General features: G+C 43.5%; 1 protein-coding gene and 1 non-coding gene across 2 annotated transcripts in view; both read left to right on the forward strand.

Annotated features, from left to right (window-relative positions):
• Positions 1-22,173, forward strand: part of HCRTR2 (hypocretin receptor 2) — an 880,720-nt gene that overhangs the window by 787,913 nt on the left and 70,634 nt on the right. Inside the window, exon 5 of the mRNA XM_086925213.1 lies at positions 17,064-17,185. Coding sequence (XP_086781339.1) covers positions 17,064-17,185 — 122 coding nt within the window. The remainder of the gene's footprint in view (positions 1-17,063; positions 17,186-22,173) is intronic.
• LOC147707427 (U4atac minor spliceosomal RNA) lies at positions 8,362-8,487 on the forward strand. Its single transcript, XR_015296865.1, has one exon. It is a non-coding gene; the product is annotated as a U4atac minor spliceosomal RNA (small nuclear RNA).

Consider the following 22,173-nt stretch of genomic DNA (forward strand, 5'->3'; position numbering starts at 1 on the left):
GTCTATATTCTATCTTATCGATATTCTGTCTACTCAATATTTTAAACTCTATATTTCAGTACTTCGATATTTTTGTTGTCGATGTTATGTCTGTATACCATGAAGAGCATGTTTGAGTTACTTTAGTATCTAGCGTTAAATTAGTGCCTTACAAAACATTGGGCGCCATGTAATATAGTTCCTATATTCCCAATAGGCTCTGCGCATTGGAATAATATAGCCTATAGATATGACATAGGACTTAGTTAAGTATGTTTCTGTCGAATATACTAACATTTATTGTGAGTGCCAGCTAGCTCAGAGGTCACTAGAAACTTTCTCGAATACACAAGAAAGAATTAGTTTCCGACAGCCGCATAAACATGGCAACTTTGTTTCCCTAGGACTGGAACAAATATCTTCAGAGTCGTGAAAACAATAGATAACTATTTAACTCCGTCAATCGTGCATGCTTCGTTTCTACAGAGTTGCAGAGAAATAGTTAAGTATGGGCGAAATCGAATTAGCAATCCGATTTTTGTTTTTTTTGGTGTTCGCTGGGTTTTTTGCGTGTTCGCGGGCCGCTTGCATGGCGAAGTTACCTATGCGGTCGTGTATGGGCACAGCACCCTCTGGTTCACCACTGCCACCCTCTGGTTCATCACTGACACCCTCTGGTTCACCACTGCTACCATCTGGTTCAACCCTGCCACCCTCTGGTTCACCCCTGCCACCCTCTGGTTCACCACTGCCACCCTCTGGTTCAGCACTGCCACTCTCTGGTTCACCCCTGCCACCCTCTGGTTCAGCACAGTCACCCTCTGGTTCACCACTGCCACCCTCTGGTTCACGACTGCCACTCTCTGGTTTATCACAGCACCTCTGGTTCACCACTGCCACACTCTGTTTAAACACTGTCACCCTCTGGTTCAACACTGCCACCCTCTGGTTCACCACTGCCATCTTCTGGTTCACCCCTGCCACCCTCTGGTTCACCACTGCCACCCTCGGGTTCATCACAGCACCCTCTGGTTCACCCATGCCACCCTCTGGTTCAGCACTGTCCCCCTCTGGTTCACCACTGCCGCCCTCTGGTTCATGACTGCCACCCTCTGGTTCATCACAGCACCTCTGGTTCACCACTGCCACCCTCTGGTTAACCACTGTCACCCTCTGGTGCAGGACTGTCACCCTCTGGTTCACCACTGCCACTCTCTGGTTCACCACTGCCACCCTCTGGTTCACCCATGCCACCCTCTGGTTCACCACTGCCACCCTCTGGTTCACCCCTGCCACCATCAGGTTCATCACTGCCACTCTCTGGTTCACCCCTGCCACCCTCTAGTTCAGCACTGCCACCCTCTGGTTCAGCACTGTCACCCTCTGGTTCACCCCTGTCACCCTCTGGTTCATCACTGTCACCCTTTGGTTCATCACTGCCACACTCTGGTTCACCACTGCCACCCTCTACCGAGACCTTTTGTGACGCAGCGGCAGCACAAAAGATGCGCCATGATGCTGGGTATTAACAACGTGACGATTCTGAGAGATGCGTCACGTTGTAAAGCCCTGCGCCATCAGGAGGCGTTCCGGTGCAGGGGAGGGCGTTCCTGCACAGGAGCTCCTTCTAAAAGTGGCTGAGTGAAATCTACAAGATTTCACTCAGTCACTTTTAGGCCAATGCTGCGGCAAAACCCTGTGCCTGCTTGAAGCAGGAGCAAGGCTTGATGCAACATTGGGGAGATAGGGCTCCCCAGAGCATTGCTGGAGCTGCATCGCAAGCGTGACGCAGCTCCAGTAATGCGCTGCTTTTACGGCACAGATGCGTGACGCTTCTGTGCCGGTTTTGCCACATGGTGCGCCGCATTGTAAATGCGCCGCACCATGGGTGGCGGAGCTGCGGTTGCACAATAACTGGCGCATCCCTGGGGATGCACCAGTTATTGTAAATCTGCCCCTATACATTTAGCCGAGGGAGCACTTACTGATTAGACAGTAGAAAGTACTCCAGTTGAGTAGAGGTATTGCACAAAAAGGTGGCATCTTCGTGGACAAACACGCAGGGCGGGATTCATTCTACCCCCTGTTAGACTCGTTTTTTGTGCAATTCTGCCCTCTGTTAGACTCATTTATCCCTTGTTTTTCTGCCTTTCTGCCCCCTGTTAGACTCGTTTTTTGTGCCCTTCTGCCCTCTGTTAGACTCGTTTTTGTGCCTTTCTGGCCCGTTAGACTAGTTTTTTGTGCCCTTCTGCCCTCTGTTAGACTTGTTTTTCCCTTGTTTTTCTGCCCTTCTGTCCTCTGTTAGACTGTTTTTTTGTGCCCTTCTGCCCTCTGTTAAACTCGTTTTTTCCCTTGTTTTTCTGCCCTTCCGCCATTTGTTAGACTGCTTCTTGTGCCTTTCTGCCCTCTGCATCACCACATCATCACTCAGCGCTACCCCAGCATCACTCAGCACCACCACATCATCACTCAGCACCACCACATTATAACTCAGCACCACCACAGCACCACTCAGCACCACCACAGCACCACTCAGCACCACCACAGCATCACTCAGCACCACCACAGCACCACTCAGCACCATCCAGGTATCACTCAGCACCACCACAGCACCACTCAGCATCACCACAACACCACTCAGCACCACTCAGCACCACCCCAGCATCAATCTGCACAACCATTAAACAACAACTGGTTCAAATATGTTCTCTCAATGTTTCAAACTTTATTATTTAGCTATTTTCAAAACCAACACATAAATAAAAAAAATTGTCATTTACAAGACCAATAGCTCAAACTATCCTAATGCGAGACCTGTTGCATTGCAAATGCTTGTTTTTATATCTGTCAGTGCTTCCTGTTGAGTTTTAATTTTCATGACAGGCGCCTCATTGCCAACTTGTAACTATTCTCTGACCCTGCTTCAAGGGTAAGAGCAGGGTCAGAGAATAGCTGCAATTAGGCAACGAGGCTCCAGGAAGCACTTACAGGCTTACAGCAGCAGGTGCCCAAGTTGAAGTTAATATCTTTGTAACCCTTTTGTAAAAGGTTACAAAAAATTAGCTTCAACTTTTGCACCTGCTGCTGTAACCCTGTAAGTGCTTGGCTGAAAATTCGTCCCCGCTGATTCACGGATTTTACCGCGATTTCGCGAAATCGCGGAAAAACCACAAATTCCGCGAGCGGAACGAATTTTCAGCCTATGCTTAGAAATAGTGAGACGGGTGTTTTCAATAAAAGGATTTATTGAACAGTCTTATTTCTCATGCAAAAGAGGTGAACTGCTTCAATCGTTAAACAGAATGCAAAGTATAATGCGTTTAGAGTAAACAGTAGTATAAAATAATTCTGTAATAGCATTGTCTTGTACTATGATATATAAAAATACATACATAAATAACACAGGCTAAAAATACTCAACTGCTGCTTCTAAAATATGCCTACCACAATGTACCTAAACTAAGTCTAGTACCAGGGCAGATGTAAGTGTGATCTTTAGCATAGGTTTAGTTTTTGCCAAGAATTGCCAAAGGTTTTTCTAGGTTCAATCAGCACCTTAGACTGAAGGAGGTTGATATCTCTGTCTCGATTTTACACCCCCCGCAAGAGGATTCAGAAATACTGGAGGTGGATTTCCCGGCAGAGGAGGACAGCTTCTGATCAGTGTGTCTGCTGGAAAGTCAGCTTCCTTCGGCAATGCCGGCTCCCAAGTAAAGGGCATTGCCATAATCATTTTTGACAAGATGGTGGCAATTATAACTGTTTTTCTGAGGTCAAAAGGGATAAACAGCAGTATCTTTCGCAGCCCTTTTAACATGAAAAAGCATTCCAGAGTCAGGATTTCCAAGACTATCTGGTGTCTCTTGCCATCCGGCACCAGAAGGTCATATCTCAGTGGCCCCAGGCCAATGACAAGGTGGAACGCTTCAGGCAGACCCTCAACCGGACACTGCAAATTGGTGCTGAAAAGGGAGAAGACGACAAAAGCTGCCTCCATCAATTTCTTAATGCCTACTGGCAAACTCCACACAACACCACTCTCTGTGCCCCATCTCATCTTTTGTTCTGAAAGCCCCTGAATTACAGTATCCCAGCAGATCCTGTTTGGCGCCCAGCAGACTTTAACAATGAGGTCAACCAGGCCAGGAGGAAGGCTATTAAACAAAAGGCTACCAACCAAAAGGTGAGTTTCATACGGAGGGCTCAGTCATCTTTGCTGCGCGTGCGTGACTGCACACTCATCAAGGACAGAAATCCTGCCTGGAAGTTCACGACACCCTACTATCCGAAGGTGTGGAAGACTGCTTCTTGACTGGTGGCCACGTACAGACATCATAATGCAAGATACACAAATAGTTCTGTAGCAGGAGGAATGCAGCCCAATGACTTATCTCAACAGCTAAAATAAAGACGGAGTAAAGGAAAATCACCTCGAATGAATGTGCATATTTATGAACAGATGTCTGTACATCTATATGTACGTTGAATAATATGAATGTCTCTGTAGGTATGTGTCAAAAATATGTGATAATATCCAAGTGCCCTAAAGTCTGGGTGTGTGTTTGTCGAAGTGTTGGATTATCATGTGTCTGTGTGTGTAGCACAGAAGCTGCAGGAATGTCAGTTTCTCAGGGTTTCCATGGTCTTCAGCCACTGGGGATCGGGTGGGGTGAGAGAGGTGTATGCATCAGGTCCTGCAGTATCTGAAGTGGGGCAATCTTTGTTGATGTTTTGCTTAAAGTTTTTCTTAGATACACCTCTCACAGCTCAAATGTGAGATAACCAGACAATGAATGACCTAGAAAATCCAAAGGTTTGACGAGGTGGAACCGATTCAGTCATGTCACAAAGCAGTGGCATGACTTGAGTGACTCTGACATGTGTCAAACTCTAATTTTCCAGATTTCAGGGGTGTGGTGGTGCAGGTCCTTGGTACATTTATGCTGGACACCCTATGGATGGTCGATGCTTTCCTATAGAGCTGGTGGAGTGTGAGCAGAACTCAGTGCTGGGTGCAGCAGGTAATGTGCACTGGAGAAAGGTCTGAGTTTTAACCCTAGTCATCCCTGACACCATTTGAGATAGTGCATGTTACAAGCTATCTGTGTACTTCAACTGTAGTGAACTGTGCTGCGTTTGGGTGCACAAGCAACCTCTGTTGGTGAAAATTCCTATTCGGTGTGCCTTCACATGGCCATATGTTCTGTGAACAGAGTGTTCATGGGGGCATGGGTGTGGGTCAGGAAGTGGTTCCTCTTTGAATACAAGCAGTTTGACTGGTTACACCAGGCTTGAGCCACAGCCTTCTTCCTCATTCTTGTGAAGTCATAGTCGTCTTGATTTGGAGGGGGAATGAACACATTACACCTTGCTGTCCTTCTTGGAACAAGGCAAGATAGCCAACTCTTCTGTGCCCACCTCGGTTACTGAATTAAAGGCTAAGAGATCTCTTTCTCTACTCAGTGATTGTAAAGGACTTGTAATGTGGCATGTTGATGGTTGACACAACATTCCTGGGGACTAGGGGATACTGGATTGAGAAAGAATTGCTTTCCCCCAATGGACTTTTGAGAGTCAGGCTGGGACTTCCCCTTCTTTTTTTAAGAGTTGGGGGTTTCTCATGTCCTTCAGGCTAGTGTGGATGGAGATGCTTAGTCTGGGACCTGCAGAAGCTTGTTTTTTCCCTGTGCCTTATTTTGGGAGAGGTGTGAAAATGTCTTTGCAGGGCACTGGTATTTTGTGATTTTGTGGTCTTGGTGTATTTTCGCATAATAATTTTAGTGGGGTTCACTTGTCTGCTGTGTCAAACTTCTTGGAGGGATTAGTGGGCGGATGACAGCTGCTTAGAGGGGACATAGAGGATAGTCTGCATTCTCAGGTCTTGTGGTGTTCTTTCTGGATTACTGTAATGCCAGCTCGGGCTTGGTTAGGTGGATTAGTCCCATTTCTTTCCTTCTTACTGAGATGCTTTGCCTGATGTTGCAGGTGAAAGCATTTGCTGAATTTGGCACACATGGTTGTATAATTGGAACATCCTACATTTGTCTAACTGTGTGCTTTGTAGGCTTGCATCATAACATTCTTTTTGCTGTTCTCTCTCTTGCTAACATGTCCCATTGGTAGAGCACCTCTCACTCATTCAAAATAACCGCTTCAGTATCTGTGAATATTACCGACTTGTTATCTAACTCATCTCCATCTCTTTCACACCTATTTTACCCACCAGTCAAAGTCAACACCACCAAAGATCAGAAGTGTATTATATGCGGCCTTGAGCTGCTGCAGGGTGGGACATACACTTGACTGCGGCTTGGCACTGGATCCTGCAGCATGCCCTGCATGCACCAGGCTGCTGGCTGTGGCTTGGCACTGGATCCTGCAGCACTCACTTCTTGCACTAGGATGCATGCTAGGGCTTTGCACTGGATCCTGCAGCACTCGCTGTATGCACAAGGCTGCTGGCTGTGGCTTGGTACTGGATCCTGCAGCACTCGCTGCATGCACCAGGCTGCTGGATGGGGCTTGGCACTGGATTCTGCAGCACCCGCTGCATGCAATATGATGCATGTTATGTCTTGGTAATGGATCCTGTGGCACGCACTGCATGCTATGGCTTTGCACTGGATCCTGCCGCACTCGCATGCACCAGGCAGCTGGCTACGGCTTGGCACTGGGTACATGCTAGGGCTTTGCACTGGATCCTGCACCACCCGCTGCATGCACCAGGCTGCTGGCTGCGGCTTGGCACTGGATCTGCAGCACACGCTGCATGCAATATTATGCTTGTTATGTCTTGGTACTGGATCCTGTGGCACTCACTGCATGCTAAGGCTTGGCACTGGATCCTGCAGCACTCGCATGCACCAGGGGGCTGGCTGCAACTTGGTACTGGATCCGGCAGCACTCACTGCTTGGACTAGGATGCTGGCTGCGGCTTGGTACTGGATCCAGCAGGACTTGCTGCATGCACTAGGATGCATGCTAAGGCTTTGCACTGTATCCTATAGCACTCACTGCATGCACCAGGCTGCTGGCTGAGGCTTAGTCTTGGATCTTGCATCACTCACTGCATGCCCTAGGATGCATGCCAAGGTGCCGCACTGGATCCTGCAGCAATCGCTGCATGCATTAGGATGCGTGCTAAGGTGCAGCACTGGGTTCTGCAGCACTCACTGCATACACCAGGCTGCTGGCTGCGGCTTTGCACTGGATCCTGCAGCACTTGCTACATGCACTAGGATGCAAGGCTAAGGTTCAGAACTGCATCCTGCAAAACTGTGCTGCAAGCACTGTGATGAAGGCTGCAGTGTGGAACTCTGAGCTGTGACTCACCAACTATACTAGCCTTTAAACTGAGGTCCATGAGTGGTCTGATTCTTTGCCCACCGTCCTCTGTATTCATTACCATTTGTGTTTTGTTTTCAGCTCTTGCAAGGTTTTGCAGAGTTCACTCATACCATCTCCAATACCTAGTCTTCAGACTCATATCTGCACCAGCTGGGTCCCCTGCAGCTTTTAGCATTCGTTTTTAGGTCTCGGTTGGCGAAAGCAGCGCGCATGCACTGCTCTCGTCATACGAGAGCTTCTTGGAATCAATCCAGATTCCAAAGCTCCCAGAGGTGGAGTTGGAGCCCCGCCCATCTTTTTAATTGGTTTCTGTCATCTATTATGCAAAACGCTGGCTTTTCATTGTAAAGGAGGCTTCTTAGTCCCTCCTTGTTGCTGCCTTGTCTCCTTTTGGCCCCGCCTACCGGGATTTGATCTCTTACCAGCCGCGTGACACTCTCTCCTTCATCAGTCCCCACACACTTTTTTCTGCTCACTCAGCTTTGGCAAAGTCAGCCGCGTGTTTATTTTCGCTTGTGGTGTCACTTAAAGTGAAAGCGGGTTGTGAAAGTAAACACACAGCTGCCTTTGCAGTATCGCGATTGTTTCATGTAACCCTTTGAACGAATAGATCTGGGACACACACACGAGATAAAAATGCATAGTGGAATATGAACAATAAAATACTTAGAAAGATGCACAATTACTTATTGGAAGATTAAATTCAAGATTTGAAGCAAGTGCATTTAAATACAATTTTAAATAAACAACGTATCCAAACGCCGAGTCTGCAAAACTGAAGCCTTCCCGGGCAGAGTTTCAACCTTTCTCTCTGTCTGTTAATAAGCAAATCAACAGGCGGAGGGGGTGCAATGCATGACGGGCTGCATTGCAATGGGGAGGAGACAAGACTGTCAATTCAGTAAGCTCACCTTCTTGATGTAATACGGTTCAGAAAGGAGGACTTTCATTCTAATCAATATTATAATTCCATTTCACCGTAACAAAATGAGGGTCCTTACTGGTCATCAGCGATGCGCTAGCATTACTTCAGCAATCATACTTATCTTAGGGTTTCGCTGCTGTTCAATGAACGTATAGTGAGGGCAGCTCTGCTATCACCTTAACAACATGTACGTGCCACTATTGCAACAGCTTTAGAAAGGTGCAATTTTGTGAACCCTTACTACTACTCATTGTCCAACAAATAAGAAATAAACTATTACCATCGTCAAGCTCAAAGATTTATAATCGCCTATAGGTGGCAGCACCATTGACTCAGATGAGCTCGCCTATAGGTGGCAGCACCATTGACTCAGATGAGATCGCTTATAGGTGGCAGCACCATTGACTCAGATGAGCAGGTCTGCTTATTTCTCGCCAGCGACTGAAGAATACTGCCTAGACCATAGTATTTAAACTGTTAGTTGAGGTAAATGAAACAGCAGTTCATCCATTATACTATGCCCACGAAAGAGAATAAGGTAAATTCATATTTTAACTCTTGTCCTCGAACATCTGAAGAAGTGTTTGAGAACCTTCCATTCTATAGGAACAAAAAACAAGCTTTGGAAATGCAATGGGTATCGCCTTTCATTAGGTTAAAGCCATTCGCTTTGCTAATGGTATTGTATAGCAACGCAAATGGCTTTGACTTGAGGAAAGGCGAGACCTCTTGCATTTTTAATGCTTGTTATTCTTCAGATTTGTTCCTCCCAATTATACTAAATGTGTACTCGTGGTCAGAGGACACCACCTACAGAGTACGGTGAAGTAGCCTTCTTCAGGCCACCTGATGTAGTGACAAAAGCCCAGCATTCACATTCAGTAAAGAGTAGAAACCCTATTCATGCCTAGATGTGTGAAACAATACTTGCATGTACTCCAGTGCTTGACCATAATACAGTATCTGTTGTGAAATAGCTGTGCGAGCTTGAAGCCGGCACAGCGATCCTCGTGCCACCTGCAGGACACTATGTCCAATCATGGTAAGGCCATTTACGATGTCAATCTTTATGAAGCTACTCACACGAGTGCCATAGACTCAATAATAACTTGGTGGCATGTGTACTATGGAAAGAATATTATTCTGAAAGTGAATTTTTGGAGTGTGTCACTGTAACTGGGTGCAGATGTACCTGCATTACTAGCAATCAAGGTGTATAAATAACTGTGAATGACCCACCCTCATCGAAGCAAAGTCCTGGTATAGAGAAGCCACAGTTTGATTTATGTAGTTATTACTAGAACACAGTGCACTGGTATTGTCAGGTAGCTCTATATTGCCGAACTGCAGTTTATCACAAAACTGTTCGATGAAGTGGTCTAACAAATTTAGATCCCAAATGCCTTTCTTGATAGACAGTACCTGTTACTTCTCTGCTGGATTCAGTATTTATGCCCCAGAGTTTCAGAGAGTCCACAGTGCAAAGGGAGCCACAAACAGCAGAAGTGTGGGAATGATACCTCTTCCACTGGGATAACAGCCCACCGGACGTCGAACACTGTTTTCCTTGCCTCCCACTTCTGTTTTCCTTCCCCCTCCCCCTCCTCTTTCCCTCTCTCATTCTTGGTCTACCCCCCCCCCCTCCTATCCTCTCTCCCCTGAACCTCTCTCCCCTTAACTGCTTTTTTCCTTAAAACTATGTTTAAAACTCGTGTAACTTCGCTCCAGTAACTCAAGAACCTTGTAACTATGCACTGAAACACTGTTCGTCCTCATGTAAAGCACACTGATACCTCCGGGTCCAGCCAGCGCTATATAAAACTTTTCGAATAAATGAAATAAATAAATAAATAAAGAATAATTGATTTACTCCATTTGCCAAACAATCTACCATCTGGTACCCCTCGGCCATCCCCATCACTCTCAAACTTCACCAGGAGCCACTGGATTGCAGTTCTAGTTGTATTTATAGAGTCTCAATAGAGAAAGAATGTAATGAAAGTTCTGCTCGGCGTGATATACACTACTTTTCCAGAGGATTGACTGAAACTCAACAATCTCTCTTTTCTCCCACTTCCTCTGATAAATGTAGTCAATTATAGTGTTACAACGTGTATTTTCTCTAACATGTATTTCTCTTCCTTTGTAAAATTGCCACTTATATGATGTAGTTACATAGATGGCAGGTTCCTCTTCCCACCCCTGTTTCCCCATTGGTACACTCCTTTGTCCTCTGGAGGCTACCTTAGAATGTTGAGTGAGGCAGTTGCTTTCTACTGGGGTTGCTGACTACTGGTTGAGAGAGGAGTTGTGAATAAAGAAGAGATATTACCTGAAGATGACTTTGTCTTTTAATCACTGGCGACGATCTGTGCAAGGAGACAGATGTAACCTGCTCCTTCCCTTTTGTGTGCCACTCCACCAGCTCTTCTTGAAGGCACCAATTATCCTGGTCGGCATCTGGAGGGATTTCAAGCACCATTTTCTTCACTTCAAACTTCATGGTGAGGTGTCTCATATCTTTGGAGGGACTAATTGCACTTTCATCATTGTAATCATATTTCAGCGCTTTTGACGCATCTGAAGGTGTCTGCTTTTCACCTCAGAGCTTTGACTGCCAGTTCTACAACTGACAAGACCTGTTTTCGCAAGTCTTTCAGTGCCTCAGCATCTCTGTGAACTTTCATTGTGTGGGTCGGTGCAGTGGCGTAGTCTACCCCTGAAGGTCTTGCTTATGCTGTCTGTCCTACTTCTGCTCAGCATTTGCACTCCTGTCCTACACCCATTACTGTGTAGCACTTTCAATTTGTTTGCTGGCTCCGGTGGTCACTATGGGTGGCAAATAATCTTTTGACCGATTCATAGCACCGTTTCCCTGCCCACCTTGCCAACTGCCGCCTCCACCTCCTGGGTGCTTCAACTTCACCGTCCTTTGGGCTTTAGCGGTGTCACAGTGTGAGCGCTTGGAAGTCTTCTGTGGCTCCACATTCTATGGTGATCTCTGGGGGGTGTCAGTGCCAAGGCTCCCGTCTTCAATCTTCCTGGGAAAAGTACTGTAGCACTGGTATTTTCTGTTGGGGAATGCTCCTGGAACACCAGCCTCCTCACGGCTGGCCCAGACATCAGTTTCCTGAGCAGCTGCGCACTGCAAATCCAGTCAGAGGAACGCCCCCGGCGCCCCAGCCTCCTCACAGCCGGCTCAATCATCAGTTTCCTCTACTGACGGTCCCGGCGCTCCAGCAACATCGGGCCGAAAATTCTGTCAGTTTCATTTCGAAAAGCATTCTTCTTGTTCAGTGCCCTTTGGAGACATGCACTACTCAGCGTGTCAATGTTTTTTTGTTTCCTCTACTGATGATCCCGGTGCTCCAGCAACATCAGAGTCAAAATTTCTCTCAGTTTTATTTAAAAAAAAGCATTCTCTTTATTGAGTACCCTTCGGCGACACGCACTCCTCAGTGTGTCAATATATTATATTGCTGGCTTTACAGTGGCACGCACCCCAGATTGGATTCAGCACAGTTTGAATTCATTTGCCATTACCGATGTGCTTCCACGGAGGCAAACACTCCACTAAAATTGTCATTAAGATCATGATGACAAGCCCACCAATATTTTGTGTCATAATTTTGTGGATAACTCACGGACACACACACTCCTTGGTCATCTAAACACAACTCTTTTGATCATTTTTTTGTGCACTTTCCAAATAATTTCCTTATTTTGGAACATCCTTATTCACAATCCTTCTTCTTCATGGTGTGTCATTCCCATTCACAGTGACACAGACACCTTGGAACATCTTTTACTGCTGCCCTTCGTGCATTATGATGATACATGGTACTTAATTATATGCAACCTCGTTAATATTTTAGGGTATGCATTCTTTTTAGAATTTCTTTATGTGCACACTTATCTGACGGTTAAGACAACTTCTAGTGTATCACTTAAAATGCTATCGATGTGGTAGCAACAATCATTTGGGCAACGATCCTAATTGTCAAGCCGAATCTGCTTGGTGCAGGAAGTGTAACAAAAAAGGACACCTAGCAAGAGTTTGTGGATGCTTCCCAGGGAAAACTGTGGGTAATAAGTTCATTGATGATAAAGCACAAGTCAAGAAGATCATTCTACAAATAATGAAGTTGGAGTTAATGACCAAAAAAAGTATCCTGAATGTGATGTTTACATTGATGGGAAAAATGTCAAAATGTTTGCTGACTCTTGTTCTCCATTCACCCTTGTAAACGTTTCAGATTTCCAATCCATCTTAGGCAAAGATAAGCTTTATAAAGCAGACATAGCTCCCAGTGGTTACAATAGGGACCCCATACCTAGGAAGGGAATGTTCAAGTCTATAATTTCTATCACCGACTTACAGGACTTAAACAACAGCATATTAGTGGAAAGCCACCCTTTACCCTGCATCCATGAGATGCTGAGCACTATGGGAGAGACCATTCATTTCAGTGTTCTGGATCTCTCCATGAAGTACCATCAGGTGGAGTTACACCCTGAATCTAGAAGGTTCACTACATTCACTACGCCAATGGGAACTTACATGTTCTGTCGCATGCCATTCGGATTGGCATCTACGGCAGTGGTATTTCAGAAAATTATGCAACGTGTCTTAGAAAAGTTACCCAAGACGCTATGCTTCCAAGATGTTGTTCTAATCTATGGTGCCAACATCAATGACCATAACAACATCCTAAGACGAGTTCTTTGTAAATTCAAAGATGCAGGACTCACGCTTTAGAAAGAGAAATGCCAACTAGGTGTTGAGTCTGTAGAATACTTAGGACCTTGCATTTCTAGGGAAGGATTCAAACCCAAACATTGTCTAATCAAAGCAGTGAGAGATGCCCCAGCACCTACCAATAAAGATGAACTCAAATCTTTCCTAGGATTGGCAGAGTATATGGAGAAGTACGTCAATCGTTTTGCTGAATTGATTGCCAACCTCAGAAAACTCATGAAAAAAAACGCTCAATTTAAATGGTCAGATGAACATCAAGTGTCCTTTTTAAGAGTAAAAGAGGGCATACTCTCAGCTCCATACTTGTGTATCTTTGACACAACTGAAAAAACTATTTCTGTTAAGGACCAGAAACAACAGTATATTTCAAACTGCTTATTCCACATCTGGCTGGGCCATCGCAATCTTCAACTGCACCTCGTACCTGTACAAGATTAACTGCCTCGAACTGAAACGCAGCCCAGAACCCTCTCAGTACTGAATTCCACATTCACATACTTTGACAACAAGCATATCTAATCTACACTATTCTTACTACAGTCGCAAGCAGAAAAGGTTTAGGGGCTACCCTCTCACAGGTTATTGATGGCAAAGAAAGAATTGTTGCGTTTGCATCATGATCCCTTACTAAAGCAGAAATGAAAATGAACTATTTAGTGGTGGAAAGAGAAGTGTTAGCCTGATTTTGGGGGGTGAAACATTTTAAATTCTTTCTTTGGGGCGTTCAATTTTATATACGTTCAGATCACAAACCCCTGATTTTTTTGTTTAACCCAAAAAATAACTCTTGCAACACCCCTCCTATAACTAAATGGATACTGCAGTTTGAAGGTTTCTGTTTTAGAGTTGAAAATGTTCCAGGTATACAAAATACTGCAGCAGACTTTCTTTCCAGAAGTCCCTATCATTCATAAAGAAGAACAATTTGAAGTCTCTGAGTACCCCATCTTCCAACTTAATCTATCTACCATCACTTCTCAAGAGTGGTTAGATTGCATGGACACCGATAGCACCATGACATAACTCACTTCTTACACTATACATGGTTGGCCCAATTCCCTTGACCATATGGGTGCAGACATAAAGAAATTCTGGGAGGTACATCATGAATTCAACATGTATTAAGGTGTTTTATTTAGAAACAACAAAATAATTCCACCTGAAGCTCTTAGAAGCAGGATAATTTATCTAGTTCACAAGGGTCAATTAGGCAGGAGCTTAACCAAAGGTAGACTACGTGAACAATACTTGTTCCCTAATATGGACTCAATGGTGGAAACTAAAGTAAAGAATTGCTTAACATGTGCTAACAGTGACACGTCTAAGATAACCAGGAAAACTCCTATCTCCCCTATATCTGTACCAGATGAACTGTGGGAAAAGATTGCATTAGACATAATGGGTCCCTTCAACTTCAGAGGGATAATAAAACAGTTCGCACTAGTCTTAATAGACTACCATTCACATTGGGCAGTTGTCAAAATGGTCAATCAGATAACAACTGTGTCTGTTGTTCAATTTCTTAAAGATACATTTGTTATAGAAGGCATACCTCCATCCATCATCACAGATAATGGGGTCCAATTTACTTCTCATGCTATGACAGAATTCCTTAGTAAACTTAATATATCCCATTTCAGAACACCCCTCTGCTGTCCCTGGGCCAATGGTCTAGTAGAAAGAATGAACCGCATGGTCAAAGGTTGTATACAATTAGCAATTGTCAACAGAATTCCCACAGAACAAGCATTTCAAGAGATTTTGTGGGCTTATCACAACACTCCTAATCTAATTACTGTCATCTCCCCTTTCTCTACCTTAGGAGGAAGGAAACCTTGTACCACATTCTTTCCGAACTGGTTAGGAGGGGGGTCCCACATCATGAAGGACATGCAAGCTTTCAAAGACAAAATACACACTCACCAAAACAAATATAAAACTCACTATGACACCAAACATGGAGATAAAATTCCACAATGGAAAGTGGGAGACAGGGTTTGCGTCCGGAATCCAAGAAGAAGCAATCCTGAAATGAAATATTCCAAAACCATGCGTGTAACAGCTGTGAGAAACAACACAGCCATTTTGTACAATGACCAATTGTGGAGTATGGACAGGTTAACTAAATCACAACATGAACACAGCTAATCATCTGATTCACCATAGAGTGCCATGGCCACAACTCAAACAACCTACCTACTACTCAAAGAACCTGCAAAGCCCCGGAATGGCATAAGGACGTTATGAACAAATAGTTTCATGTTTTTATTTGGCATTAGGGGGAAGATGTGTTACAATGTGTATTTCCTCTAACATGTATTTCTCTTCCTTTGTAAAATTGCCACTTAAATGATCTAGGGCCAGATGCATCAAGCATCCATTTTGCGATTCCTTATTAGCGAAAAATAAGGAATCGCTAATAAGGAATAGCAAAATGGAATGCATCATGCAATCACACAAAAAATAGCGAATCCTTAATTGCGACTCGCAAATTGCGAGTCGCAATTAATGAATACCTCCCCATTCATTCCTATGGGCCTAGAGGCCCATAGGAATGAATGGGAAGACAATCTCAATTTGCGAATCGCAATTAGCGATTCGCAAATTGAGATTGCGAGTTCAAGGGTGCAGGGGTGTCCAAAGGACACCCTGTTACACCCCTGAATGTGATCTGTGCACATATGTTGCGCACACACATGCCCTTAGGGCATGTGTGTGCGCAACATGAAACTTTGAAAAATGCACAAAAGTGCATTTTTCAAAGTTTTTGCAAATTACCATGAAGTTGAACTTCGTGGTAATTTGCGTGCCCTATTAGCGAATTCGCTATTTTTGATACTTTCATGCATTGCATTTAAGGAATCTCAATTTGAGATTCCTTAAATGCAAACAATCGCAATTTAGCGAATTCTCTAATTGCGATTTTTGCATTTGGGATGATGCATCCCAAATGCAAAAATTGCACTTGCAAAGGGCCAGATTCTCAGAATCTGGCCCTTTTGCGAGCGCATTTCGCTTGATGCATCTGGCCCCTAGTTACATAGATGATATGTTCCTCTTCTCACCCCTGTTTCCCCGTTGGTACACTCCTTTGTCCTCTGGAGGCAACCTTAGAATGTTGAGTGAGGCAGTTGCTTTCTACTGGAGTTTCCGACTAATGGTGGAGAGAGGAGTTGTGAATAAAGAAGAGTTATTACCTGAAGAAGACTTTGTCTTTTTATCACATAGTTTCTACTTGAATAAGCTCTATGCTATTTTGAGTGATTAACATATACCACTGTTCTTATGGTGTTTGGAATAAAATTATATGTTTTCACCATTTAACCCCAGAGAACAATCATAAGTCTCCTTATTGAAATACATTACTTTCTTCAAAAGCGTCTAATGCAAGAGACCCTGCTTCAATACTTTCAGGTGCAAGATTGCCTTTCTGCAGTGGTAATTTGTGCCAGTGGTGGCAGAGGGTGACATCGCCTCTTTTATTTGGCAACAAAAGATTTTATGATCTGCAGCCTTCATGTGACACTTAATTTATGTAATGAATATTATACAAATGCAACTGTTACGCTTCTTTAATAGATATTTATGATGTTGGAGCTGTATTGGATGAAGATAGATCAATTGTTAAATGTGTGATGAGAAACTTCCTCTTAATGATTTTGGAGTCTTTAGTGGAAATGCGTCTTCCTAACTTGTTTTTTTTCCTATTTAGCTTAACACTTCTTTTCATCATGATTTCGAAAAAGTCATTATGGTTTTGTTAAAAGTCAATTATGAAACGTATCACTTTAATGAAGTCAGAAGCCACACATTAGTAAGACTACAGGTCATTGACCACGTCCCTAGTGAGATCCTATATGTTTAGTAGTTTGACCCCTGGTTTATAAAGATAAGTTTCTCTAATAGGGTAGCATAAGACACATCTATTTAATGGATAGATTTTTTGATCTACAAACATGATAAGGCAGATTGTGCTAAGTTATTGAGTATGGAATACTCATTATATATAACATTTCAGATTAATGTGTTATTTTGATGTGTTTCTCTCATCAGAGTCTTCGGAATGTTTGCCCATACAAATGACAGAGAAACAGTATATGCTTGGTTTACTTTTTCTCACTGGCTCGTGTACGCTAATAGTGCAGCGAATCCAATCATTTATAATTTCCTCAGCGGTAAGATTTACTTTCTATTTATTCTACACTAGAAATGTGATTTTGAAAAAAGTTCAGATTATTCTGCTTAAGGTTGTATATTTACTATTCAAAATGTTATAAATTTCTCTCTATTGTCACTACCTGCAAATAAGAAGGAAAACCACTTGAATACAATCTGTTAAATCACATAAGCGAGCTAAAGAACAGAGAGATGCGCTTAGAAAATCATTCATATGTACTGTAAAAATAGGTTTCTCAGATGGATCGGTAATGTATGTTTATTCTTAAAAATACATAATAAATCTTTTAGATAATAAATGTTTTATTTGGAAGCAATCACAACCATATAAGATACAATGATGCAATAAGGAAATCATCATTACAAATCCCTTTCAAAGTTCAAATAAAACACAACATATCCAGTTTAAAAGTTGAGATAAAATGCAACTCCTGGTCTCGGGTAATTAAAAAGGGGTGTGAGAAAACAATGCAAAACACACATAAAGCCATTCAATAGTCAATTGGGTGTGGAAAATCTTGATCTATAGGCGGCCTGCAAGAAATTTGTCATTGCACAAAGTATGAGTTCATTAGGCAACAGCTGTAAATACTTGAGCACCACTCTGGGATGCCAACACTTCAAGCTCTTTAAAAGGGGTGAAGAAACTGCCTTCTTGGAGAGTAAAACTGTTATATTCTCCCTGTCCTCAGCTTGTGTCTCGTGCTGAGCTCGTGCTACCCGATCCTGTTACGTGGCCAGTGTTCGGTCCTAACGGCCGTTAGTTGCCCGTTTGGTCCCGGTCTTGCTGGTTGGGTTTTCTACGCTTCTTCTTGAATAAAGTACCTAACCAACGCTACACAGGTGTGCAGCCTCGTCATCATTTACAACATTTTGGCGACATCGTGTCACAGACGAAGGCGGAGTCTAACGAAAGAAAGCGTAAGCGGAAATTGATGAACGAACGACGCGTCAAAGGAAAGAAAAGGAGAAAACCCGACCAAAGGAAAGCACCTGCGATCTCCTGAGAAAGATCGCTTTATAAAAGAAAAGTACCGTAAGCCTCATCTGAAGGTATGTTTTAAAATAACTCACCGGGAAACGAAATAACATTGGGTGAAGCGTGACAGAGCCATAACTGTAAACCCTCAGCCCGTCAACGCAGGCAACAGCGCCCCGGCGTCATTACATTTAAAGGGGAAATTACTTCCAAAACGGAAAGGCAATATCGGTGAGCCCCACCACTGGGTGAGACAAATTAAAAGAGAAACGCACTTGAGGAGGTGAAGTGCATTTAAAATTAATACCAGCATCATTTAAAAACGGCTAACTTTGGAAACGCAAATTACAGTGACACACTCACTTTAAAATAACGTCGTTACACAGTGTGTCACACAACAGACAGTCTAACAACAGTGACACACACACTTACAATTGGTATACCACGAACATTATCGTCCTACAACTGAGATACACTATATTGAAAAGAAGTTCACATCCTGATTTATGTTGTCTTCTAATCCTGTTGATTAAGCTGTTTATATTGCTATAAGGTTAAGCTAAGGTGTTCACAATGAATGTCAATAATACTATCCAAGCCCCTGTCCCTTTCCTAAGTGCCCCAGGTGAACCATCCATGGAATGGGATGATTGGTGTGAGGCATTTGAGGACTACATCATAGCCGTGGATGGCACAAAGTTTTCTGCTATTAGGAAAAAGGCTTTATTACTGGGTGCTTTAGGGAAGGAGGGACAGAGAATTTTTAAGTATTTACCGAGCCCGCCTTTAGACATTGACGATGTTTACAAAGATGATTTGTTTAGATTGTATACAAGGTTTGCTAAGCAGGAAAATGTAGTAATGCGCAGACATAAATTTTACACTGCTCCTCAAAAAGAAAATGAATCAATTGATGAATTCGTCTCTAGGCTAAGAGAACTATCTGTGAAGTGTCAATTTGGCAATATACAGGATGAAATGATCCGTGATCAGTTAATTGTGCAATGCCTTAGCAAGAAAACACAAGAAAAGTTGTGGGCAGCCAAAAACCCCACTCTCACAGAGGCAATCACGATTGCTAAAGTTGCTGAAGAGAGTGACAGATGTATGAAAGAGCTTAAGAGAATACAACATGAGAACACCAATTGTCAGGAAGTTGCAACTTTGCAAACAGATGTTTCGGAGAGCATTGGTTTAATACAAGGAATACAGACAAATAAAGGGGGGAAAGCCACAACCTCGTTTAATAAAAGTGGGCAAACAAACAGGTTTAGACAGTCCACACGTTCCTGCAACAGATTCTTTTCACCTAGCTGATTCAAAGAATTGTACAGCTTTGTCTAGAGATTGCTTGAAGTGTGAGAAAAAAGGGCATTACGCACGTATGTGTAGAACCAATAGTTCCAAAAAGATTGCTATGGTTGAGAGTGAAACCACAGATGATGAGGCGGAGGTAATGATGATTACATCTGCTGGGAGCCAGGAGATAAAAGAAGGTGTTGTTTTATCTCGGCCTAAAGCAGATTTTGAATTGAATAGGAGTGTAGTAAACTTAATGGTGGATACTGGGTCACTATACACAATTATTCCAAAGAGTTTGTATGATTCTTCATGCACTAAATCAAATCTAATCAAATCTGACATCACTCTGAGAGGTTATCAAGGGGTGAGCATTGGTGTTCTTGGGTTCTTTGAGGCATGTATTAAGTTTAAGGGGAGAACCACTCAAGGGAAGGTTTATGTATCCCCACACGGCCCTGCAATTTTGGGATGGTTACATCAGTACTAGTTAAACATTAGAGTGAACCCAAGAGCAGATCCACCTGTGATGTGTGTTGATGGTGAATACGAATGCAATAGTGTTCATGGAGACTTAAAGACCATTCTTAAAAGGCATGAGAATATCTTCAGTGAGAAACTGGGAGAGGCTGTTGGTTACCAACATATTATAAAAACTAAGAGGAGTGTTGCACCTGTAAAACACACCGCGAGGAAGATACCTTTGTCCGCCAGGGATGAAGTCAGAAAGATTATCAAACAGTTATTGGATGATAACATAATTGAACCTGTAGAGGCCACACAGTGGTTAAGTCCAGTAGTTATCACACAGAAACCGGACAAATCTTTGCGTTTCTGTGTGGACATGAGAAGTCTAAATAAAGCTGTGATAATGGATAACTTTCCACTTCCCAATATAAACGAAATTGTCCTGAGTTTGGGTGGAGGAAAAGTGTTTTCTAAGTTGGATCTTCGCAGCGCTTACCACCAGGTAAAGCTTCACCCGGACTCAAAGCAGTTTACATCGTTCATCACTCCGGAAGGAACATACCAGTTCAAAAGACTTCCTTTTGGTCTCTGCTCTGCAGCAAGTGCGTTCCAAAGAATCATCACTGATGTCCTCAAAGACATTGAAAGAGTAGTATTTTTCCAGGATGATATCCTGATTCATGGCCTAAACATTGATGATCATAATGTAATTCTGGATAAAGTTCTTTCCGCTCTTTCAAGGGTTGGTTTGACATTGCGAAAGGAAAATGTGTATTTGCTGTTGGGGAAGTAGATTATTTGGGGTATCACGTGTCTGGCCTTGGGATACAACCCAAAAAAGATCTTGTGAGCGCAATATGTAATGTGTCTGAACCTGATGATAAAGACAAACTAAGGTCTTTTATGGGCATGGTGGAGTACTATGCAAAATTCGTAAAAAATTTTGCAGAGAAAGTAGAACCTTTGCGAATCATCATGAGGAAAGGGAAAAGCTTCACTTGGGGTGTAGATCAGAGGAATGCCTTTTTAATGATCAAACAAAATATCTTGGATGCCAACATTCTCTCAAGTTTTGTACAGTCATTTCACACTATTCTCACTGTGGACGCCAGCACTGTTGGGATCGGAGCGGTTCTGACACAAAAAGGTGGTGGTAAACAGAACACTGTTGCGTTTGCTTCGCATTCCCTGACTGAGACTGAAAGGAATTACTCGGTCATTGAGCGTGAAGCATTGGCCGCTGCATGGGCAACTCGGTATTTCCGTGTGTACTTATGGGGGATCACATTCACACTCAGAACTGACCACAAGCCACTGTTGAAGGTTCTAGCCCCCGGGGGTATTAGAAATTGCTCAGGGAGGTTAGCGAGGCTTGCAGTCAGTGTCCAAGAGTTTACATGCAATGTGGAATATTTACCTGGGTGGTGCAACAGTGTTGCGGACTGCTTATCGAGATTGCCTGACACTAAAGTGCAGCCTAAAGAGATGGTGACCGAGAGTGTGGTCGCGTTTTTAGATGAGCTGGAGAGCGGTTTACCCTGTTCCATATCTAAGAGGTAGTGGATGGAAGAAATGAAAAAGGATCTTGTTATGGAAGGTTTGATTAAGATGTGCAAGGAAGGGGTGTCAAGGCAAAGTACGGTCTCGCCTGCTCTTAGGCCTTATGTTCAGTTATAGGATGAAATCTCTTTACAGAGCGAATTCATTCTTGTGCGGGGTGAGAAATACATACCACCTGTATCCCTTAGACCCCGTATCATTGCCTTGGCGCATGAGGGCCACCTAGGACAAACCCATACTGGCAAACGCATCAAAGCTGACTTTTGGTGGCCGGGAGTAGATGCACAGGTAAAGAGTTGGGTTGAACAGTGTCAGTTGTGCAAAGAGTCTGAGAAAAGGTTACAGGTTCGTGCAAGTAAGGATACTATGGGACAGATCGTTTCTGACGATGGTGCGTGGCAGAAGGTTTGTATTGACTTCATAGGTCCTTTTCATGACCTGTTGGATTCAGAGAAGTTTGCTTTGGTGTTAGTGGATTCGGCTTCAAGGTGGGTAGAGGTTGCTTTTATGAAGAGCATCACTGCTGAGTCCACTGTCAAAGTACTGGATGAGATTTTTAGACGTGAAGGGATTCCTTCCATAGTATTGACAGATAATGGCACACAGCTCACCTCGGCCATTATGGAGAACTATTTTGTGTTTTTGGGCTTGAAGCACTTGCGCACTTCGCTTTACAACCCG

This window comes from Lissotriton vulgaris, chromosome 6 (assembly GCF_964263255.1).
Source record: "Lissotriton vulgaris chromosome 6, aLisVul1.2, whole genome shotgun sequence".
Lineage (NCBI taxonomy): Eukaryota > Metazoa > Chordata > Amphibia > Caudata > Salamandridae > Lissotriton > Lissotriton vulgaris.